General features: G+C 41.8%; 1 protein-coding gene across 2 annotated transcripts; it reads right to left on the reverse strand.

The window, feature by feature from the left end:
• Positions 1-2,663: 2,663 nt before the first annotated feature.
• Positions 2,664-20,316, reverse strand: LOC140494215 (interleukin-10 receptor subunit beta-like). 2 transcript variants are annotated; one of them, XM_072593388.1, is made up of 7 exons: positions 20,280-20,316; positions 14,802-14,928; positions 8,995-9,176; positions 7,165-7,334; positions 5,354-5,504; positions 4,190-4,317; positions 2,664-3,318 (listed from the first exon to the last, which is right to left on the reverse strand). In XM_072593388.1, the coding sequence occupies exons 1-7, from the start codon at positions 20,281-20,283 to the stop codon at positions 2,743-2,745; spliced, it is 1,338 nt and encodes a 445-aa protein (XP_072449489.1). In that variant the 5' UTR covers positions 20,284-20,316; the 3' UTR covers positions 2,664-2,742. The 2 variants fall into 2 exon arrangements, with proteins under 2 accessions (XP_072449489.1, XP_072449488.1); XM_072593387.1 differs by lacking the exon at positions 20,280-20,316 and adding an exon at positions 19,489-19,598.
• Between the last annotated feature and the right edge of the window lie 3,647 nt (positions 20,317-23,963).

Genomic DNA, 23,963 nt, shown 5'->3' on the forward strand with positions numbered 1-23,963 from the left:
AGAGAGGTGGAAATGACTCAGCTAACTACAGAACTCTTTTGTATTCCATTTGAATTTATTTAGTGCCTTATGCAACCTCTCGATGTCACAGAGCATGTTACAGCCAAAGATGTGGCTTTTTTCAAAGTGTACTCACTGTTGAAATGTTTAAAAAAACCCTGCAGTCAATTCATACACAGGAAAATCCCAGAAAAATTGATGAGTTAATAGTCAGTTTTTCTGATTTAGTGATATTTGTTGACTCATGACCTTAAGACATCCCAAAGTGTTTCATTGCAGTCAATGACATACGGCTTGAGCTGTGGTCATTATTGCAGGAAACATGCAGCCACTGACACATAGCACAAACAGGCAGAAATATTGACCAAGTATTCCAATTTTAAAAATCACTTTGGTTGAGATATAAATATTGATAAAGACACCAGGGAGAATTCATCTGCTCTTCTCTGAAATAATAAGCCAGAAGTCTTTTAAAGAGTACAACTTAAGAAGTGCTTGATGGGGACAATGTAGATGAAGCTTAACTCTGTATCTAATCCTGTGCTGACTCTGCCCTGGGAGTGTTTGATGGGGACAATGTAGAAGGAGCTTTACTCTGATTCTAAGCCCTTGCTGTCCTGGTCTTAGGAGAGTTTAATGATAATAGTTAGAGGGAGTTTTACTCTGTATTTAACCATGTATTGTCCCTTTCCTGGGGATTTTTGATGGGAAGAGTGTAGAGAGAGCTTCACTTTGTATCTAGCCCCATGCTGTCCCTGTTCTGGGAGTGTTTGATGCTCTTAATGGTTGTTTGAGTGGTAAAGAAGTCCCTCTCCAGACATTGATGGCCTTACCTTTTGCAGTTGAACAAAAGAACCCATTACATTTTAAAATGTTCTGTGATACTATTGCTTTTTTCTTTAGTTATTGTAATGCTGTGAAGAGTCCAAGACTCATTTCTTGTATTGATCAGTTTTCATGTACATTATAAAATTAAAATGCAAACTCACTTGAACCTGTGCAGGTGAATGAATATGAAAGTGTGTGAATAATAAGGCTAGCAGACAAGGACTAAAGATCTAACAACACCATAACTGGCATGAAAGGCCAGTAGAGAATGGAAGTGCAGCCTAAACGATGAAGGACAGGAGTTACTCTTTCTCTCACTGGGAGACAGATTTTAGAGACAGTGAAGACACAGAATCTAGAATTGGAAAAAAAAAGTCCTCAAGTCCCATTGGTTTTAAGAACTGCAGCCAATTTTGCCTCAGTAATGATTTGTTGTTGGGGCAGCCCTGGATTTCTCAAATACTGGGATCTTTCTCCATCTCAAATGAGTGAAGTTTTGATTTAATAAATGTTGCTACATAAAATATAACTGGCAGATAAATCCTAGAGTTGGTGAAAATGTGCCTCTTTATGAAGCACGGAGACTTACTCCTAACTTCATGGCAAAATCCATGAGGTGAGGAGCCATTGGATCACTTACTACCCAGTAAGCGGCCATTTGGCCCATCACCCAGTTCAGCTCCCCATCGCACAATCTAATCAGTAATATTCTCCTGCTCAAACAACTAAAATCCTGGAAGTTTATTTTCCTCATGTTTTCATACATTCCACTTTAGAGATTATCGATCGTCTGCACATCCATCATTCTCCTGGGTAATGAGCTTTGGGTCATCACCACTCTATTGTAAAAATATTTTTCCTCACATCTCCCTTGGATCTCATGTCTAGTTCTTAAACCTATGACCCTTAATCCTTGTCCTGTCACCTACAGGTACATTTCTTTTGCCTACCTATTTAAACCAGGTATAATCTTGTACATGGGTCGAGAGTGTGGTGCTGGAAAAGCACAGCAGGTCAGGCAGCATCTGAGGAGAAGGAAAATCGACGTTTTGGCAAAAGGCTTTTGCCCGAAATGTCAATTTTCCTGCTCCTCAGATGCTGCCTGAACTGCTTTGCTTTTCCAGTGCCACACTCTCGAATATTGAGTGCAATTCTTGTCTCCTTCCTATTGGAAAAATGTTGTGAAACTTGAAAGGGTTCAGAAAAAATTTACAAGGATGTTGCCAGGGTTGGAGCGTTTGAGCTACACGGAGGGGCTGAATAGGTTGGGGCTGTTTTTTCTGGAGCGTCGGAGGCTGAGAAGTGACCTTATAGAGGTTTATAAAATCATGAGGGGAAGGATAGGGTAAATAGACAAGGTATTTTCCCTGGGATGGGGGGAGTCCAGAACTAGAGGGCATAGGTTTAGGGTGACAGGGGAAAAATTTAAAAAGGACCTAAGGGGCAACATTTTCACACAGAGGGTGGTGTGTGCATGGAATGAGCTGCCAGAGGAAGTGGTGGAGGCTAATACAATTGCAACATTTAAAAGGCATCTGGATGGGCATATGAATAGGAAGGGTTTGGAGGAATATGGGCCAAGTGCTGGAAAATCAGGACTAGGTTAGGTTAGGATATCTGATCGGTATGGACGAGTTGAACTGGAGGGTCTGTTTCCGTGCTGTATGGTTCTATTCATCTATAACTGGACATAGTATGTTAATTAGGTCTAACTATAGCTTTATGAAATTACAGCATCACTTTTCATTCACAACTATTTATAAAGTTCAGGCGTCCATATGCTTTGGTAATTACTTGCAGAGCATGTCCCACCACAGTGAAAAATAAACAAAAAGTTCAAACTGAAAATGTTTTAATAAATAAATAATTTACAAAATAGAGTTGTTAAGAGTTTTTGAACTGAAAAGCTTTTTCTTATAAACCATTGTCCATTAACAATACATCATCTAAGCTGAGAAAGCCTTTTGAAAAATCATTGGACATGTCAATGTCAGGTACAGAAACGAAGGGGGGACAGATGTCCTGGACAGTCTGACCTTCAACACTGCTTTCAGGCTGTATGGAGACTGCATCAGTCCGAGCTGTTTGCTTTCGATAACCTGATGGACTGATGCTTCCCATCCCAGCAATAGGTATGTTCAATACCTCAGGGACATTTATTAAACACGATTCCTTGGGCTGAGAGTCATCCTGACTGTCCTTTGGACTGGTACTCCGCTGGCTACTTGTCTCAGGGGTCTGCTGCATATAGGGATTCAATGGCTCGCAGAATACAGTCACCTGATCTGATGAGTTACCACCAATATCAATCCCACTGTCAACAGAAGACGCCTCCTTGATTTTCAGCACTGGCCATAGATCATCCTGTTCCTGTATCTTACAGGAGCTGAGGAGAGTGCTGTCAGCTAGCACCTGCTGCACGACCACATCATCGATCAGACTCAGGTAATCCATAATGCTCAAAGACTTCTTATTCTTATCGAGAGATTTCTGAGAGAGGAAATAAAGTTACATATCAGGAGACGCTTACGGGGAACAAATGAAACAATTTGCTTTCCACGTCACCAACAACAGAGGGAGAAGGGGGCAGTTCATAATCAGTACAGAATTCCAAGGGAGGACTGTAGGAAGGGGTGATAGAAATTGTTTTCGGGCTTGTACTGTGCAAAGTAGCGTGACCTGTGCGCCCCTCTCTGAAAGCTTGAAATTGAACATTGGGCCTCACTCAAAGTGCCTCCACAGACAGCATGAGGGCTCCATGAAGAAATTACTGGGCTGTAATATTGTCAGCAACAGCCTGAGGGGGCATTGTAACCAGAATGCAATAGAGCTGTCATTTCTTTTTCCAAAGAAATGTCATCTTTTGTTGACAGCTCAATCACAACAGGCCCAGCTGCCAACATGTTTTTTTTGTCAAATAGCAAATTTGTTCAACTGAGTATCCTTCCAGGTCATTGCACAGAAAAGGTAGGAGTCACCCACTTTGATGTGTGCTTGGAGTCACATAGAGACCTGATCCACTTCGAACAGCATAAGAATATGAGGGATCTGAAACAGGACTGGGAAAGCCTGAACACGTCCAGAGAGGGCAGGGCTTCTGGTCAGGGCAGCTTCAGGACCAATATCTGCACACAGGGAGTGGTTAACAATAGACCGGACTAGTATGGAATGGGGGCAGGGAGGGTTGATGCCAAGTTGTCCCACTGGGCTCACTGAAAGTCCCGTTCGATGTGGCTTTGAGCAGACAGTAAGGGTGAGATGTGGGGAGGAGGAATTCAGACGGAAATCGCACTCTCTAAACGTGAATTACATCAGCTGACAAAGCTTCCTGAACTTTGAGTGAGTGACAAATGGGACTTACCAAAACAGTTGGGATTGTAGTTTCCTTCTTTAAATAATGCCAGCAAAACATCCCCAGGCAAAAAGAGAGTGTAAACAGTATGAAGGCAGCGCTGGTGACACCATAGATGATATTGGTCATATTCGATGCTATACAAAGAAAAAAAAACTGTCACTAAGAGAAGAAATGGTTAAAAAGTAATGATGAGCTCAATTACATAGAATAAGGAACAAGAGAAGGTAATTCAGTTCAATGAGGTCATGACTGACCTAACCTGACTCCACATCCCCTTGCACCCTTTGCAAGCAAAAGCCTATAAACCTTAATGGTTTTAGTGGGAGAGAGTTCTTTGCAGTTTCTCAGCTTCTCTCCTAGATATGCCAAATTTTAAACTTAGTAACCTGTCCATCAAGAGATGGTTTCTCTCTGCCTGTATAATGAATTTGTATCAACATCCTTAAAACAAAAGTGAATTAAAAATAATCCCCCTGAAAATTCTACATTCCAGGGAAGAGCCTTGCCAAATTTAATTTCTCCTCATATTCTAACGTTGGAACTCAGCACATACACAGCCACTCAAAAACACACACCACACACACAAAGAGATCCATTTTCGAAAAATTTAATTGAAGGATAAAGTCATAGAATCCCTAAAGTGTGGAAAGAGGTCATTTGGCCCATTAAGTCAGAACCAATTCTTCAAAAGGAATCCTACCCAACCTATCTCTGTAACCCTGCTTTTCCCATGGCTAATCTACTTAGCCTGAAACATCCCTGGACACAATGGACAATTTAACATGACCAATCCACCTAACCTGCACATCTCTAGATTGTGGGAGGAAACTGGAGCACCCAGAGGAACTCATGCAGACACAGAGAGAATGTGCAAACTCCACACAGACATAGTCACCCGAGGCTGGAATCAAATCTGGGTCTCTGGCGCTGTGAGGCAGCAGTGCTAATCACTGAGTCACCATACCACCCAAAAATGAGAACTGTCAAGAGTCAATGAAGTAAATTAGAAAGAGTTGAGAGAGGGGTGAAAACTTTTGCCAGTTCACTGGCTCCTAACAATGTGGATTTGATCACTTTGACAGTCTTCTTGACCAGCACTGATAGGAGAAACTGCAAATAATGCCAATGATAAAATTTGTGAATTGATGGCACACTGATGAACTATGTTACCTGAATCTAGGATTGGGATTGTTACACATTTCTCCTCTGTGAAGTTCCCAACTCTGTTATCCGCAATCAGTATCGCCTTCACTTTGACGCAGTAGGTTTCTCCTGGCTGCACCGTTACGTTCAATTCTCTTGAGCTCTTACGTTCTTCAGACTGTTGGAACAAAAGAGGGAACATGTCATAGAAATCAGGCAAGGCAGAACAAGTGTTACTCCATTCCCCACAGGATTCACTTGGTTTCGAAAATTTAAAACAAACATTCTACAGAACTGTTAGAGGGTCCAGAGTGCCAGAGACTGGTGTGTAAACCAATAATGACAACATTTGGGTAGGAATTCTTTCCTAATGTAAGAAACACATCAAACTTAGCACCTGACTCATGACACAGTTACTGGAATCATTGGGCCAGTGCTGATCACATTCAGAAAGTGGATGTTACTCTGCAATGACAAGAGAAGCAGAAGCACCAAGCAGCTTTGAACTTGTGGTTCTCAAAGTTCTCCCCCAATGTAGGCTCTTCCTCACTGCAGATCTGCGACTGACTAACTCTCAACTCACTTTTGCCATATCACGCAGCTGCCAGGATAATTGACGTGCAACTAGACGATTAGTCTTTGTCTAACAATTCCCAAATTTCTTTCAGTTGGCCCTACACCCAAAAGTGGCCAGATTGCCAGTGAGAGAACCATCTGGCACCAGGAATGTGTCTGAGACAGTTTAGTTGGCCACTCCATCAAGAATATCCTCCGTCATGAAGACCCCAGCTCACAGTTACAGTTCAATTATGGAGTTTGGGAAAATGGGAAGATGGTTTTCCCATCTGAGGGATGGTACGCTACGTCAACACATTTCTGTCTGTTCTCAAATGAGAAGAAAAAAGCAGGGCTCATGATGGAGCAGTAATCAAAGCCCTATAAGTCTCTACATTCTCCAAATCAGACTTCTCGTAGATGCCCCTTGTACAATATCTCTCTGCCAGTTATTCACTTACCTGTACAACCCTAAACTTTCAAGTCCTCTCCTTAAACCTCTTGATCTCACCCTCCTACTTTAAAGTGTGTTTGCTAAAACTGCTTCTTCAACTAAGCATTTGGTCATCTGTCCTGACATCTGCTCAGATTCTGTACATGGAAAGCAGTTGAGGACATGTCTCTGTGTTCTGGAAGCTGGAGAGAATCCAAGCTGTTGGAAGCAAATGTAAGCAGCCTGAATCCAGGCCCTGAGGACCTGTGCTCCATACAGGTAGAAGCATCATTAGCCTTTATTGTCCTGTTTCGTTAAAAATTCTTATTCACTTGAGATGTGGACATCACTGCTGGCCAGCATTGAATGCCCAAACCTAGCTGCTCTTTTGCAAAGTGTGGGGATGACAACATGCAACTGAAGCCAACCAGTGTCTAGTGACTCCTTTGAGAACCTGTGTGAGTAAGGCCTGGACAGAATTGTATCAGGCTCATCTAGTACTGCCCTGCACTGCCCAACACCCAGTGTCATGGCTCACGAAAACTGAACACTCCGTGATAAGGTGGCAGGGTTTGTTCTCCACCCGTCCCTTTGGAGAAGGAATGGGGAGGTAGTGGTGAGGGAGAGTTGCAAATTGGAACAGGGTGAGGAAAATTGTTCCTGATGAAGGGCTCATGCTCAAAACATCGACTCTCCTGCTCCTCGGATGCTGCCTGACCTGCCATGCTTTTCCAACACCACACTTTTTGACTGAAGAAAATAATATTAAAGTCTAGTTTGGCATCTGGAAAATCTCATTTTTATTAAAAGAACAGGCCTGCGTGGTCAGGGAATTGCAACTCGGTTTTACCTTGTCGGTGTTGTTCACATGGATATGAACAATGTACATCAAAGTGTTGTTGGTGAACACCTCCTCCATCGACCGATTTCTTCCTTTCCAATGCAAGGTGGGCGGGGAGATATTGACTCTAATTATGTCAGGTTTGGCTTCAACATTGAAGGATGGCAAACCAAAAGAAGCTAAAAGTAAATGAAATTCAAAATTAAATACAGATCTACAGCCAGGATAAAAGTAAATATGTCAGGGAGCACTAGTGTACATGTGTATCAATGACAGGATCAATGTTGTGATAAGTGTGCATTTGTCAGTTAATAAATGTGTCAGTAACAACATGGCGTTAAGTGCAATTGTGACTAAACGTGCATCTGCGACTGTAAATGTGTGTGAGTTTGTGTGTGCACATGTGTGTATCCTGTGAAAGTGGTTGGCAGCATTGGTGTATCAGTGAATGTGAGTGCATCAAGAGTGAGTAAGAAGGTGGTCCATGTGAAAGGGAGAGACAGAGATAGAGAAAGAATGTGTATCTATTTGAAAGTGAGTGGGCAGTGAATGTGGATTAGTGTCCAAATTCCTGTTTACTGTTTAAACACTTGGTGGAAACCAGCATAAGAAGAACATAGGAAGTAGCAGGTTATTTAATCCCTTAAACTTGTCCCCCACTCAATGAGACTATGGCTGATTTTGGTCTTCAATACCATTTCCAAACCAAATCAATAACCCCCTATTTTCTTTAATCCAATGTCTGTCAATCTCAGCCTTAAATATTTTGGATGATTGAAGGTTCATCTCTTGAGTGAAGAAAATTTCTCAGCTCCAATTTATACAGTCAGCCCCTTAACCTGAGACTGTGACCCTCGGTCTAGACTCTTGTAGAGACAAGAGAAAACAGCCTCAGGGTGAATATTTTGTTACATCACCACAGAATGTTATGTTTCAATAAGATCACCTCTCAGTTCTCGAAACTCCAAAGACTTTGTAGTTGAAGCTGGAAAAGCATAGCAGGTCAGGCATCGTCCGAGGAGCAGGAGAATCAATGCATTCCTGATGAGGAGTTTATGCTCAGAACATCGAACCTCCTGCTCCTCGGATGTTGCCTGACCGGCTATGCTTTTCCAGTGCCACACTTTTCGACTCTGTTCTCCAGCATTTGCAGTCCTCACTTTCTCTAAAGGGTTTGTACTCAACCGCTCATTCTTGAAATCAATCTAGTGAACCAATACTTCAGTGCTTCTCAGGTAGGTAGACATTTCCTTAGACAAGGAGGTCTCCCAAGGTCTCGGGCCTCTTTAGGAAGCACTTCTACACACAAAGGATGGTCGTGGTTCAGAATTCTCTTGTGGAAGGCATTGCTAGACTAAAGTATTAAGGAATATGGGCCAGAGGCACATACATGAGCTAGGCCACAGACCAGCCATGATCTCATTGAATGGTGGAACAAGCTTGAGGAGCTGAATGGCCTACTCCTGTTCCTATAATCTGCACTGATAACTTGGGCTAAAACTACCTCATGTACCAATCAAGAAAAAAACGGGAGTCAAGGTTCTTGCTTTGATCTCAAGTTTCAGGTGAGAAAACATTTGTCCTCAGCATCATCAGCCCAACAAAAGCACCTTAAAAGGTCAAATATAACCAAAATGCTTTTGTTTTGGCAGGGGCTGTGCTCAGCTCAGTGGTGAACACATTCAGTTTTTGAAAACAACGTTTAGAAAATAAATCATACATATATATTACATCCCCAAAGATCAAGCATTGCCATTGTGAATAGAAATCTGTTCCTTAACCATCCAGAACAATGGAACAACTTGGCTTTATACTGTATCCTGTGCAAGCACTACTTACTGGAATCGCGGGGTTTAAAATTGTCTGACCGTTCCCATTCTGAAGTTATGTTGCCAACGAAGCTCCGAACCCAGGCGACAATCTGCACGTTAAAATCCCAGGTTTCCTGTGTGAGATCACAATGATGGTGAGGGATTCCTGTGCAGTGTTTCACTGGGATATATGTCTCATTCCAACCGTACCTATGAGATAATGAGGAGACAGTTCAGCTTTTGCATGTTATTAACAAGAGGCCAACATTCTCAGAAATGCCCAATTCCTTATTTCGGTTTTGTCACGCTGGTTGAACCATGTTCCAAGGGTTTTCATCAATGGTGACTCCCATAATGATGATAGTTGTGGGGCGATGGATTCTTATTGGAGTTGGTCAACCTCTGGCATCTGTGTGGCATGAAGGGCACTTGCCACCTTTCAGCCCAAACTCGAATATTGTCCAGCTCCTACGGCAGGTGGGCAGGGACTGCTTCACTGTCTGAGGAGTTTGAGATGGAACATGTCTCCATGTCTCCCTCCATGATGATCAGACAATATCATCAGCATGGACCATAAAAGGAGCTGCTTGTGGAAGGGGGTTTGCTGACCTGGATGAGGTGAGTCAGTATTGAACAAGAGCACTTTTCAAATAGGGTTAAACTGAGGCCCCATTGTCCCTCTCAAGTGAATATAAAAGACTCCACAATATTGAGAGGCCCAGTCACTAATGTATAACAAAAAAAGTGTGGAATCAGATCCTTCAGTCCAACTCATCCATGCCCACCAGACATCCCAATCTGACCTATCCCATTTGCCTGCACTTTACCCATATCTTTCTAAACCTTTCCTATTCATGGGCCTATCCAAATATCTTTTAAATATGGTAATTGTATGCGCATCTTCTGGTAGCACATTCCATACAGACACCACCCTGTGTGAAAAAGTTGCCCTTGAGGTCCCTTTTAAATCTTTCTCCTCTCATCTTAAACCTATGCTCTTTACTTTTGAACTCCCCTACTTTGGGGAAAAGACCTTTGCTATTCACTTTATCTATGCCCCTCATGACTCTATCAACTTCAATATGGTTATCCTTCAATCCCCTACTCTCCAGTAAAGAAGTCCCAGCCCATCCAGCCTCTCCCTATAATTCAAACCCTCCAACCTTGGTAATATCCTCGTAAATCTTCTCTGTACCCAGTCCAGTTTAATAATGGCTGCTGCCTGACCTGCTGTGCTTTTCCAGCACTACACTCTCGACTCCAATCTCCAGGATCTGCAGTCCTCACCTTCACCCAGTTTAATAACATCCTTCCTATAGCAGGGTGGTCAGATCTGTACAAAGAACTCCCAAAGGTTGCCTTGCCAACATCCTGTACACAGTCAACACGACATTCCATGGGTGTTGGGTATTACTGGCAATTTATTGCCCATCCCTAACTGTCCAGGGGAAGGTGATTTTGGGGCACCCTCTTGAAGTTATTGTGATGTGGGTGCACATACAATGCTTTGATAGTTAGGTAGACAATCCATAATGTGTATGTTAAATTCAAAGACAGACTCAGTGAGCATGTGATCATTTGGGTGAACATGAGTCGCTTTAGATAGGGACTTACCAATAACTCCCAGTCAAACCAACAGTAGTAAATTAAACAGTGTGTTCTCCTGATGGACAGTCCATGTAAGAACTTTCTTCCCCAACATAGCACAGGCACAGCCCAGTATGTTGCAAATGAACAGGTAGTCATAGATTGGGTGGCACGGTGGCTCAGTGGTTAGCACAGCTGCCTCACAGCGCCAGGGTCCCAGGTTTGATTCCACCCTCTGGCGACTGTCTGTTTGGAGTTTGCACTTTCTCCCTGTGTCTGTGTGGGTTTCCTCCGGGTGTTCTGGTTTCCTCCCACATTCCAAAGATGTGCAGGTCAGGTGAATTGGCCATGCTAAATTGTCCATAGTGTTAGGTGCATTAGTCAGAGGGGGGTGGGTTACTCTTCAGAGGGTCGGTGTGGACTTGCTGGGCCGAAGGGCCTGTTTCCACACTGTGGGGAATCTAATCTAAACTATTTCCTGATATGAACAATGAATAAAGCTATGAGCTTACAGAAAAAAAGAGAGATAGCTTAACTAATACTTCACATAGACATAATATTTCACTAATATTTCCAGTGGGTTGAACAGGTTTGCTCTTCTGGTTCAGGAATGCCAACCGACCCTTTGAACTTTCCTGATGTGGTGTTTGGTGCTGTGTAGGTTTAGGTGCTCTGTTGAAATCGTTTTCTACTAGCTACCTCCTTTTAGCTTTGCTAAGTTAATTGTTGGACAGTTGACACAGGAGCTGGTCATCACTATGGGCAGGCCTTAAATGTTTCTACAGTTTGGGTTCACGTAACAGTCCCAAAATTGCAACATCTCTAATAGGGAACACAGCACCATTGAAAGCTGATATAAACAGAAAATAGTCATTCAGGAAGTGATATCTAACATACTAATATGGGAGAGTGACATTAAAACTATCACTTCTCTGATCTCACTTGGGACTGATCATTTTGTGATCTATATTATTAGTCCTGAGATAAAGAAATTGATGTTTCTCTCAGTTCAACAAAGTTACACATCAATCTAATAGGGAGGTTGCAGATTATCTATGTATCATCTGTAGCCCCCACAATCCCCAGCATTCTGTTCAATGCATTAATTTATACAGGGTATAATTCCAATTTTTACAGATGACACAAAACATGGAAATCCTAGAATAATGCAGAACAGAAGGCCATCCATCCCATTGTGGCTCCACTGGAATGCAGTAAACAGTGAAGATGACAAGAGCAAACTTCAGGTGGTCATTAACATGGTGGAAAATGGAAAACCATGTGGCAATGACATTTCATGCCGTGCAATGATATATTTTGCTAGAAAGGATGAGAGCCAAAATAAACCAAATTCACAAGGGAGTACAAAAACAGAGAAATCTGGGGATGGACAAATATAAATGTTTGAATCTGTCAGGGCAAGAGTAACAGCTTGCATGTCTTCAATGTAGGAAAACATTCCAAAGTGTTCTAACTCAACATTTGACACTGAATCACGTAAGGAAGTGCGAGGACAGCTGAGCAAAAGGTTGGTCAATGAGGCCAATTTCAAACTGTGCTTTAACTGAGCAGGTTGTCTGTGCTATACCAACCATTCCAGTTCATAGCTAAGGTGAAGAGCTCCCACCAATCCTCTTTCCCTTACTGGATCTAAGGGCTTGTTAGGCTAATAGTGGTAGAGGATGAGAGCCATGAATCTTAACAAGAAAAATCAATTGTCCTAACTAGATATAATTTATTGCAATAGTTACAGGTTGCATTGCCTCATGAGGCATAACACCTAAGGCTATCAGGAAACAATGGTGGTCCATCTGGCTCCATTAGTACCTCAGCTCTTGATACCATTCTTTCCCAACCCAGACTGTGTGACATCTTCTGATTAGTTAGACCAAAATGCAGTTTCCAACATTAACCCTTTCAGAACCATCCACAACAGAGGAGACAAGTGTGAATAGGTGATGAATTTTGGAAGTCCTGAGCTTATGATCTAGGAAGCTGATGGGACAGACATAAAGATGGAATTATTTGAATTGGAAGGTCATTCAAGAGGCCAATAGTGGAAAAGCACAGATAGCAAAGAGTGGAGAAGATCAGAGATAGTGAGTGATAAGGCCACAGAGACAAAGATCAGAATGTTATAATCAAGGTGTTGCTTCAAGTAAGTACAGGAGTTGGGTAAACAGGATGTTATTTGTGTAAGACAACGGGAAGCAGAGTTATTAATGAATTCAAGGTTAGAGGTTGTTCAACATTTGAGGCCAATCAGGAGTGTGCTGACCTAGTCAAAAGGTAACTAAAGTATGGATGAGGCCTTCAGCAGCAGAGGAGCAGAGAGGGGGTGAAATAGAGTGAAATTACAGTGTGGAGATAGGTGGAAATGATGATGGCACTCTAACGTGGTTACCAGTTACTACTTGGGGGACCTAATATAACCGTAGGCAAGCATTCTAATTCAGTGCCATAAGTTCCCAGTGAAATGACTGAGTTGGTGATGAGGAAACATTCAGTTGAGGAGGTTGATAGTAGAGCAGATGAAGTCTTTGGCTTTGTATATCCAAGAAGTAATATATAATCCAAGAATGTAATGCTAAAATATAAACAGAAAAACACTGGAAAAGCTCATCAGATAATGTCTCCTACATATTTCCAATAGTTTCTGTTTATCTTTTGCATCCACTGTTGTACGCCTTTTGAAGTTCTGCTAGATCTTCTTACAACATTGGTTAGGCTCTAGTTGGAATATCATTATCAGGTTTTGCACCGTTCCTTTGGACAGATGTCAGGACCTTAGAGGGAATGCAAAGGAAATTCACCAGAATGGTGCCAGGGATGACCGACTTCAATTATATGGAGAAAAGCCAGAGTTATTCTTGGAGCAGAGAAGATTTGATAGGAAATGTTGAAAATTATGAAGTACTTTGAAACCTCAATCATCTAGAAGGAAGGGTGTTGTGAACCACATCAGTGCAGTTTGTAAGAGTTTGCTGCACACAAATTAGCTGCTGTGATTCCTACTTTACAACAGGGACTACCTTTCAAAAATATCATCTAGAAAGCAATTTTAGGCATTCTGAGGTGTGACAGGTGCTATATAAATTCAAGTTATTTTCTGTTTTTAATTGGCACCCATCTCAACAAAAAAAACTGCTTCCGAATTCAAATTCAGGATCTGGTTACAGTGGTTTTTGTTTTCAAATTACAGAACATGCAAAGCACATGACCAGAAATCTCTCAGTTTCTGTTTCTCCTAAAAAAAAATCCGCATACTTTCCAGTTCTTAAACTAAGAAGGTCACATCAAGTAGACTAGGAAATTGTTACAGGAGAGAGAAACAGATACTTTTAGGCAAAATCTCCAATAAAACCTTTTGTTCATTATGTCTCCTTTACTGGTGAAGTATTGTCTTGTGTAAAAGACACTGAATTCTCACTGGATGAACAGGTTCCATGGACGCCAGATGGCCACAATTAATTATTCTCCATCAATTAATCAATGAAGTAAATTGTTGCAGAATAAAGTTGAGAAATTCATCACGGACATTAAAATACTTTGAAGCCTGATTGTCATTGTAGTGCAGGAAACACCATATCTCCCACAAACAGAAAGGGCGTAAGGATCATTGATTTTCCAGTGACATTGGTTGTAGGTAAACATTACTCAGGATATTGAGACGAACTTTGCTCCAAATATTCATGTGGAATGTTCTGTGCTCTCAGTTATCTGAAAGACAGCAGCTCCAACAGTGCAGCACCCCTTCTGCACTGAGTTGGAGAGTGAGGATAATGTTGCCTGGATATGTTTTTCTAATCAACCCATCCAGCAATGTTATTACACATGTCTGGAGCAGGTGCGACTTGAACCCAAGCACTCCCCTCCCACCCTGGTTTAGAGGTAGGGACACTACCACTGTGCCACAACAGCCCAATAAATGCTGTTTGGACCCAATTTCCTTGAGCTGTGTATGAACTCAGGGCCTTCAGTTCAGGTGTGAGCCCACTTGCTTTCAAAGCTCACCTCGAAGCTAAATCGGATTTGCTTTGACCCACGCAGCCACAATCTAGTAGGGGTCAGGAGGATTCACTGAACGTGGATCAAGAGGAAAATCTTCAGCTAATTTCAAACAATTCACCCCCCCTCCAATAAACGCACAACACCACCACCACCACCCCCATCCTTCTCTGACAATGTCTACCTTAAATCTTCCGATTTACTCCTAAATTGTGACAAGGTAAACGGAAACTTCCTTACCTACGATACTGCACATTATAGCGAACAGCTTGTGAATAATTCACTGCTGGATCCCAATGCAAAATGTTTTCAGTATTCACAGATGTGAAACGAAGTTTTCTAGGAGGATGTAGGACAGCATCAGTTCCTGTAAAGAATATTTTAAAAAGTTGGATCACACAAGTTTCTAACAACATCTGCTCATTCTGAAAATAAAACACAGTTTATTCAGGGTATCTCAGATATCTACGTATTGCTTAGAGTTATTTTCTATTGAAGCCTGGAAGAAAAGCGCAACATCAATTGCATCTAAGACAAATGAACTAGGTTCCAGGTATCAGATTCTGATCGACTGACTCACGTCAGCTCTCAGAAAAACATGTTCTTATGTGTATGACAAAACCATTCTGTGTAAGAACCACACCAAAATTCAAACCAGGATTAAATTTAAAACAATTTGACCCCAACTCGCACAGCGGAAGTTTATACACTACATGGCTACACTGACCAGAAAACAAAAGGTTTGACCCCTCTTTCCTGATCAACCACGAGTTGTGCTTAGTAAGAGAATTGCTATACACAAATGAAAGTTAATTCTATTATGGCTTAACTAGCGAGCTCAACATTTAAAATCCTTGCATCGATCCCTGGTTAAAGGTGGCCTGACTTCAAGACAGGATGGTTTGTTTGGCATTGGATACAAAGTAGATTGATTTCTCTATTCCAGTTTGTACCACTGAAACCAATGGGGGTTGCAGGATGAAGGGTGGCCCTTATGTGGTAAAGTAGAACATGAGAGCCTACTGCTTAATGTGTCAGATTTGAAATTGAATAATTCAGAACTTACAGCCCAGAAACTGATTATTCTGCCAAAACATCTCTGCCTGTGTTAATCCTCTTCTCAAGCCTCCTCCCACCTTACTTCATCGGACTCCATCACAATATCCTTCTATTCCTTCCCCCTTCACATATTGATCCTGTTTCCCATCAAATATATCTGTTCGCTTCAACTACTCATGTGACTTCCACGGAATAAGTTTCATATTCTCACCAAACTCCGAGAAGACATGCCCTCCTGAATTCTTACTGGATTTATCAGTAACTATCATTTGTTAATGGCCCCTAGGTTTGGTCTGCCTCAAGTGGAAACATCCTCTCTGTATCTATCCTATCAAATCTGTTCAGAATGTTATAGATTTCAATCAAGTAACCTCTTAGCTTTATGTCTTTGAGAATTCAAAACACACTGCGGGCTTAAATAAATCTGAATTTAATAAATTTGTAAATTAGTGACTAACTAGTTATAATAACCAAGTTCAACTTTTTCACAGATATCCTGCCATCCTTTTTGGGCCTGACTGACTATGTTTGCATTAAAAGTGGCAACTAAGGGTGGGTGGTATCACCCTCATCCCAGGAACAATTAAGAAAAAAAATCCATCCCCTACTGCAAACGTTTAGTTAAGTGACTACTGTCCTCTCACTGGCTATGAATTGTATGGTCATCAAAAGTCCCAGGATCATGGGTAGAGAGTCCCAAACGATTTGAGAGTTAATGAGGTTTACTTTAGCTGACCTCTGTCCAAAGAGCAACTGGGGAACATCAATCCTTTTGAGGTGAAATTTGGGGTGAAGGGAGTGACTGGGGAGTCGTGTTGTAGAGTGTTCTTCCTCCTCCTCATTGCTATTCAGTAACATGTGTTAGATATGTACATGGTTACCTGATGAGGATTACATTTGATCATGACATTTCCACAGTCTCATAAGTTGCTCTCCTCATTTATAAGAGTCACATAATGACCACTAGCATTAGGTGCTGGATGGAGTCCACATCAAATTATGAGTCAGAACAAACAAGAAAATGAACAACAATGATATGAACCATGTGAGTTACTAGGAATTGAATTAAAAGGAAAATACTCTGGATGCTGGAGATCTTGAAATAAAACAGAAAGTGCTGGAGAAATTCCACAGGTCTGGCAGCTACTGTGGGAGAAAAAGGTTAAGTGTGAGTCTGATGTGATGCTTCTTCTGAACTCAGTTGTGAAGAGTCATATCAGACTTAAAGCATCAACTTTGTTCCTCTTTCTACAAGTAATATTGATCTGCCGAGTTTCACTAGCACTTTCTGTTTTTATATTGGGAATTGAAAATTGACAAAGCTAGGGGATGTACATCACCTCATCGGCAACTTCAGCTGAGTACCCAGATAAATTATTAAATATTTCAGTCATGGGCTTTAAAACAAACAAAAACAGGAATTGCTGGCAAAGCTCAGCAGGTCTGGCAGCATCTGTTGAGAGGGAATGTTTCAAATCCAGCGACCCTTCTTCAGAACAGGACATGAGCTTTTATTGGTCAAGTGTTTACCAGTTTCATATCTAACCCGCTTGAATCCTTTGAGGAGTAGCAGACGGAGTTTAATTCAGATAAGCTGCATTTTGGGGAAAGCAAATCTGAGCAGGACTTATACACTTAACGGTAAGGTCATAGAGAGTGTTGCTGAATAAAGAGACCTTGGAGTGCAGGTTCATAGCTCCTTAGAAGTGGAGGTTCAGGTTGATAGGATAGTGAAGAAGGCGTTTGGTATGCTTTCCTTTATTGATCAGAGTATTGAGTACAGGTGTTGGGAGGTCATGTTGCAGCTGTACAGGACATTGGTTAGGCCACTGTTGGAATACTGCATTCAATTTTGGTCTCCTTCCTATCTGAAAAGATGTTGTGAAACTTGAAAGGGTTCAGAAAAGATTTACCAGGATGTTGCCAGGGTTGGAGGATTTGAGCTATAGGGGAAGTTTGAATACGCTAATGCTGTTTTCCCTGGAGCATCAGAGGCTGAGGGGTGACCTAATAGAGGTCTATAAAATCATGAGGAGCATGGATAGGGTAAATAGACAAAGTCTCTTCCTTGGCGTGGGGGAGTCCAGAATTAGAGGGCATAGGTTAAGGGTGAGGGGGAAAGATATAAAAGAGACCCAAGGGGCAACGCTTTCACACAGAGGGTAGTATCTGTATGGAATGAGCTGCCAGAGGAAGTGGTTAGTTCGATGGCAACATTTAAAAGGCATCGGGATGGGTATATGAATAGGAAGGGTTTGGAGGGATATGGGCCGGGTGCTGGCAGATGGGACGAGATTGGGTTGGGATATCTGGGCAGCATGAACGAGTTGGACCGAAGGGTCTGTTTCCGTGCTGTACATCTCTATGACTCTAAGTGGCTGAGAAATTGCTTGGTTCATGGGATGTCATCAGGTACCAGGATGAACCCAGCATAACTGTAGGGGTCACTGAACTCAAAACATTAATTCTGCTTTCTCTCCACTGATGTTGCCAGACCTGCTGAGTTTCTCCAGTGCTTTCTGCTTTTGTTTCAGATCTTCAGCATCCACAGTTTTGTTTTGTAAGTGGATCAAGTTGATAACAATGAAATCCAATCCTAAGTAACCAAGTCTAATGCAACAAAACCAAATTTAACTATCATAACCAGATTCAAGCCATCACAGGAAAGTTCAACTCAACACCAGAGTGCAACCAAAACAATAGCAATCAAAACATCTTGAAAATTATTCCTTCTTTAACCCCAAGAGTCAACTGTGATCCCAGTTGAAATCAAATAAAATTTCATAGAATGGTTGAAATCTGCAAGACTCTTTAGCACACTGAACTCCTGGGGAAAGTGAGGACTGCAGATGCTGGAGATCAGAGCTAAAACTGTGTTGCTGGAAAAGCGCAGCAGGTCAGGCAGCATCCAAGGAGCAGGAGAATGAGCCCTGAAGAAGGGCTCATGCCTGAAACGTTGATTCTCCTGCTCCTTGGATGCTGCCTGACCTGCTGCGCTTTTCCAGCAACACATTTTCAGCTCTGAACACCTGGGGAATCAGGAACATAGAATCAATAATCCAAGTTTCTAAATAGTAGATAACAGTAGATAACTCAATGCATTGTCTTTTAACCATTTGCTTCTAACAATGCAAGTGAATTGGTGCCATGAGAATAAACAGTTAGAATTACATTCAGAATGCCTTCACCTCAAATCCTCTCCCATCCGTTAAGTGGAGCAGGCTTGAATTGAATTCATCGCAGTTACATAAACAGGCAAGTTGTTGCACAATTTTGTTCGGACTCATTAATGTTGGACCTTATTGTCAATTATTCCTTTTTCTGGGGGAGGGGGGTGTGGAAGGGAGGTGGCGTGCCAAAAACACCAGACCATCAGCCTTGGTGGGGAGGGGGATCTTGTGGTGGTACTGTTGAAGTCCCATCTTTCCTGGAGGCCAGACAAACACATCTCAAAATGTTGACGAAATAAAAATATCTCGACTAAAGTAACTGAAAAAAATACTAAATCAGTGACCATTGCCACCTTACAGTTTGTACAATCTTAATGTGTGCAGACTATCTGCTATTCTTTCTGCACTACAACAGTGACTACACTTGAAAAGTCCCATTGTGTAAAGAAGCTTGGGACAACCTGTAGCCACGAAAGGTGCTATACAAACGCAACTCTTTCCATTACAGGCCGAAACTCTAAAACCAATGCACCCAGAGAAACAGAGTTTCTGTCTACTGGACACACTCTATCTCAACATGCTTAACAAACACTGATCGCCATGACTATACGGCTGTAACTATAAACAGAAAATGAAGAGATTGACTATGTTTTGTTCACAGACCGTGCAGTAAATAAGGATCTGTTGTCCAGACCTACCGTACAGGCTGAGCATTAGCAACAAGAAATGTGTAGCACCCATTCCCATTGCTGTTCACAGTGAGCAGCTGCTCCACACTGTCTCCAGTTGCACTCTCAGTACTCAGCGCTCATTTGCAGCAGGTATAGACGTAGGAGGGAATCGACAAACGTCAGCTTCCGCCTGTGAATTTCCTGCCAGAGACACAGCTCACGAGGGGGGAATTTCCTTCCAACACTCCCTAGAACGAGCCCACGACCAAAACATACGCGGAAACAGTGGGAGAGAATGTTCGCTTCTGCTTAATGACTGAAACTAAACATTTGACACCTCGTACAACAGAACCAAATTTTGAAAATTATCTTGCCTTTTCCCCATTGCTCACTGACCCTTTCATTGTAAGATATTTGTATCAGAACAGCAGAAATATCAGCGTCCCTATTGTAACTGAGCTCCCGTTCCCCACTGTTAAATTGTTGTGTTTAAGAATTCCTTTAGACTTACAGCAATATCGATCGTCCCCTTTTCTGCCGTCAGTCCATTATAGTCATTACAAAAAGGCACGACAATTCAAATTTCAGATCCTTGCTCCATTGCTAAACCGGCGAAGGAATTTAAAGATAAGCTGCGTTCCTTTAACGCCGGGGCTCCCCAGGGCAATTCACAGCCAATCAGTGTTGTTCTGAAGTGCACTCAAACATGTAATGAAGGTATGGGTGCAACAGCAAGATCCCAGGGACAGCCTTGGAATAAATGACCAGATAGTTTGGGGATGAATAACGTCCGGTGCGGCTTGAGAAGGATGACCTACCCATTTCTTCTTGGAAGTTATATCATTGGAATCTTCTACATCCTCCCGAGAAAGCTGACGGAGCCTCAGTTTTAGGCTTTGTCTGAAAAAAATAGCACTTTCACTCCCCATAATACAGGGGGTATTTGAGTCACGAACGTCTGACTCATGAACACTCGTACATACGAACGAGATGCCATACATGGTTTTGATTTTTAAAGACCTGACATGAATATTTCCAGGTAAAAACAATGTATGTGCAGATGCTGAAAACCAGGTTGGATGCTGCCCGGACTGCTGTGCTCTTCCAGCACCACTAATCCAGAAAATGAATATTTCCAGTATTTACAAACAGCTCCTTTACAATGTATTGTATTTCGACAAATCGATTTGAGAACGGACTCCAGAATGTAAACATTAATAACCGGGGACTGCCTCTACTGCACTGGACTGTAAGTCCATGCTAGGTGCCAAGATCATAATCTATTGTGTGAAAGCATAATTAAAATTAATTAATTAATGTATTCTTAATAATTAAAATATAATGAAAAACATCTTTACTCAAGATCAAATGTATCTAAAGAGAGTTTGTAGAATGAGAAAAACGTGATAAATGTATTCTAAATGAATTTATATAGTTGCCAGGGTGAAATTTGTGTCAAACATTCAGTAACTGTGTTTGCTAAATATTTCAAACCATGACGCAATTTATTTGAAATCATCATTCCGCTTTCCGCAACATTCCTACGTTGCTTGATAGTGATTCGCTGTCTTAAATTGTACAAGTTATTTTCCTATTTCTATTTCATCATCTCCTCTTGAAAGTAACTTGTACTTTGTTTTAAACAAAAAAATAGAAGCTGTTGGAAAAACTCAGCTGGTCTGGCAGCATATATGGAGAGGAGACAGTGCATCAGAGAGGAGACTCTGGTGACTCCTAGTTTTATTGTAGCTAATAAAAAAATACAATTAAAATTTCAGATTCTTGCTGTATTGCTAAACCTTTGAAGGAATTTAGAATTGACCACTGTCCCTGAGTGTCGTCTGGTCCCTAATTAAAGATCAGTGATAAATACTGGTCTTACTACGTTCCAAAAATGAACAAATGAAAATAACATTTTCTAAAGCTTATACATTTTGAAGAAATGTACAATCATCTTGATACTGTGCACAGGAGAAGGTTCTCGGCGGGATAGGTTTGCAACAGATAGAAAGACCATGGAGGTGAGCATTAACTTTTTTTTTGGCAGAATGTTAGACGTGGCTCAAAGATGTAGGATTAGGATTTCAGTTTTGGACTTTACAGAAAATTAAGTGTTATGCACGGGGGAAAAATGTCTCTTATTTCTGGTTACTCCTTTATAATTTTGAAGAGATGGTGAGATGGAGGGAAATACCCACTGTGTGAAATTACTCGATAACCTCGAGACAAGTCAAGAGGCAGCGCAATGCTGGATAAAGAGGGAAATTCTACCAGAATTGTTTGGTTTTAAACTCGCTCATTTTTCTAGGCTGACAATATTAAGGAGGTAAAAACAATGACTGCAGATGCTGAAAACCAAATACTGGATTAGTGGTGCTGGAAGAGCACAGCAGTTCAGGCAGCATCCAACGAGCAGCGAAATCAACGTTTCGGGCAAAAGCCCTTCATCAGAAAGAGATCTCTGACAAAGTTACTTTGTAAATTCTGAGCCAAAATTAGTAAAAGGCATCGCAATGTAATAGTGTTCAGATTCAGCCCAGCCTGTCCCCAGGTTTCCTCTTTTTGGGTAATTTCAGTTAGCTCTGTAAAGCAAATTCAACTTGTTTCCGTGTCTGTTTCCATAATTCAAACAAGTTTTTATTTTCACTTTTAAGTTCCCATTTGTGTTTTTTGAGGAAGGTTTTTAACTTAATGTCAGCACATTGATACTTCAGATACCAGAGCAGGGAATTTTGCCGAGAAGGGATGAGGAACTATATCAAGAGTCTTAGCTTGCAATGGTAGACAATGGAATCACAGCCACAGTCTGTGGTGTGGTATGGTGTCCTCCTAATCGAACACTGACATCCTACATTGCAAGGGGGCGCTTAATATTGCTGATCCAATCAGTTCAGAAACCTCAGCCACCATGACAGCTGACCTTTGCTGAGCTAGACAAGCAGGAGGCTGGAAGAACAGAGCAAGCCAGGCAGCATCAGGAGGTGGAGTAGTCGACGTTTCGAGTGTAACCCTTCTTCAGGACCCGAAATGCCGACTTCTCCACCTCCAGATGCTGCCTGGCTTGCTGTGTTCTTCCAGCCTCCTGCCTGTCCACCTTGGATTCCTGCATCTGCAGTTTTTCTTGTCTCAGATCTTTGCTGAGTGCCAGGAAAATAAGGGAGTCTGTTCATCTTCAGGGGCCCTTACAGAGGAGGATAACAATCAAGTTTGTTGCTTTCTACAGGGAGGAACTAAAGAGTTTCCCATAGCTCTCTCCTCAGGTTTTGGAGCCTCCACTCACCAGGGAGGCAACTTCCATGCAGCTGTGGCCTTCTCACGTGGAGAAGGTAGGTGAGGGGGCAATTAAAATGGTTGGCAATTGGGCCTTTAATTGGATCTGGTCAGCAGACAGTGAGCTACTGTTTCTCCACCCACTACACTACATCCTGATATGGCTCATCAGCATTTTACCCCTCAGGTCCACCATACCTGCCCTGGCTCCTGATCCACCAGCATCCCCATTTAAAACTTTTATTCTTGTGTTTTAAATTCTCCATGGCCTTGTCGCTTTCTAACTGCATAATTCCATCCAGCCCACCTTCAGTCCCCTGAATGAAAGCAGCCGGATCCATCAGGACCTCCACCATTGGAAGAACAAAAAGGTAGGAGCCAAATCTCACCTGCCAGGGCTAATGTTGCAACACGGGATAAACCCTTCTGCTTAATCTATACCCAGCAACACAGAAAAGATTTATCTGGTGCAGTAATCTGTAAATATTTGAGTTGCCAAGAATTATGTAAAGTAAAAATTAACAACTTTATTTCTTAAAGTATAACCAAGAATAATTAAACTAACAACTATTTACATTTCCTTCCTCTAACCTATCTTTCACTTTCCCTTCTATAATACTAATCCAATAAAACTCCCAATTAAGATTTACAGAAAAATCCAAATTTTAAAACCAGCCAGCGGTCGAATCTTCTCTTTAACTTCATTGGTAGATTGGCTCTCCAGGTCAGTGTTGAACTTTTTCTCTGTGCAAACTTCTTATCTAGACAGGTACCTCTCAGAGAGTTCTGACTAGCAGTCTACAGCTGTTGGTCTGGTGGCAGTTCTCCTCCCAACTATTCAATTTTCCCCAATCTAATACCCCCCAAAGCATCGGATTGTGTCATTGGCTTTTAAGATTGTCGATATACTCAATTCAAACTTGATTGGAATTTGGTATTTTCCAGGGTATAATGTAAACTGATTGGCCTAATTCGAATCTGTTTTGTCGTTTCAGGCAAGTAGCTAGCCCAGTAGCTGGAGCACATGTTACATTGTGTCTTACTGAGAACACTTGAGTCACTGATAGCTTTTATCTCTCTTAAAGGTATAGTACACCCACATCTTCATAACACTAGGATCAAATCTTTCAGTGTTGGTACCAATCTAATCTATACAACCCGTCTAGCCAATTCAGCCAGTTGTTCTACCACCCCAAACCCCAGGATTTTGTTGCTGTAGCAACATGCACTTT

Source organism: Chiloscyllium punctatum, chromosome 23, assembly GCF_047496795.1.
Source record: "Chiloscyllium punctatum isolate Juve2018m chromosome 23, sChiPun1.3, whole genome shotgun sequence".
Lineage (NCBI taxonomy): Eukaryota > Metazoa > Chordata > Chondrichthyes > Orectolobiformes > Hemiscylliidae > Chiloscyllium > Chiloscyllium punctatum.

Excerpts from the sequence above, each read along its gene's own strand:
- LOC140494215 (XM_072593387.1), bottom strand. The coding sequence starts at position 19,537 with ATGGGAATGGGTGCTACACATTTCTTGTTGCTAATGCTCAGCCTGTAC. Across the intron at positions 5,505-7,164 it reads ATGTGAACAACACCGACAAG|TCTGAAGAACGTAAGAGCTC; the intron begins GTAAAACCGAGT and ends TTGTTCCAACAG. Across the intron at positions 4,318-5,353 it reads AATCCCAATCCTAGATTCAG|CATCGAATATGACCAATATC; the intron begins GTAACATAGTTC and ends TTCTTTGTATAG.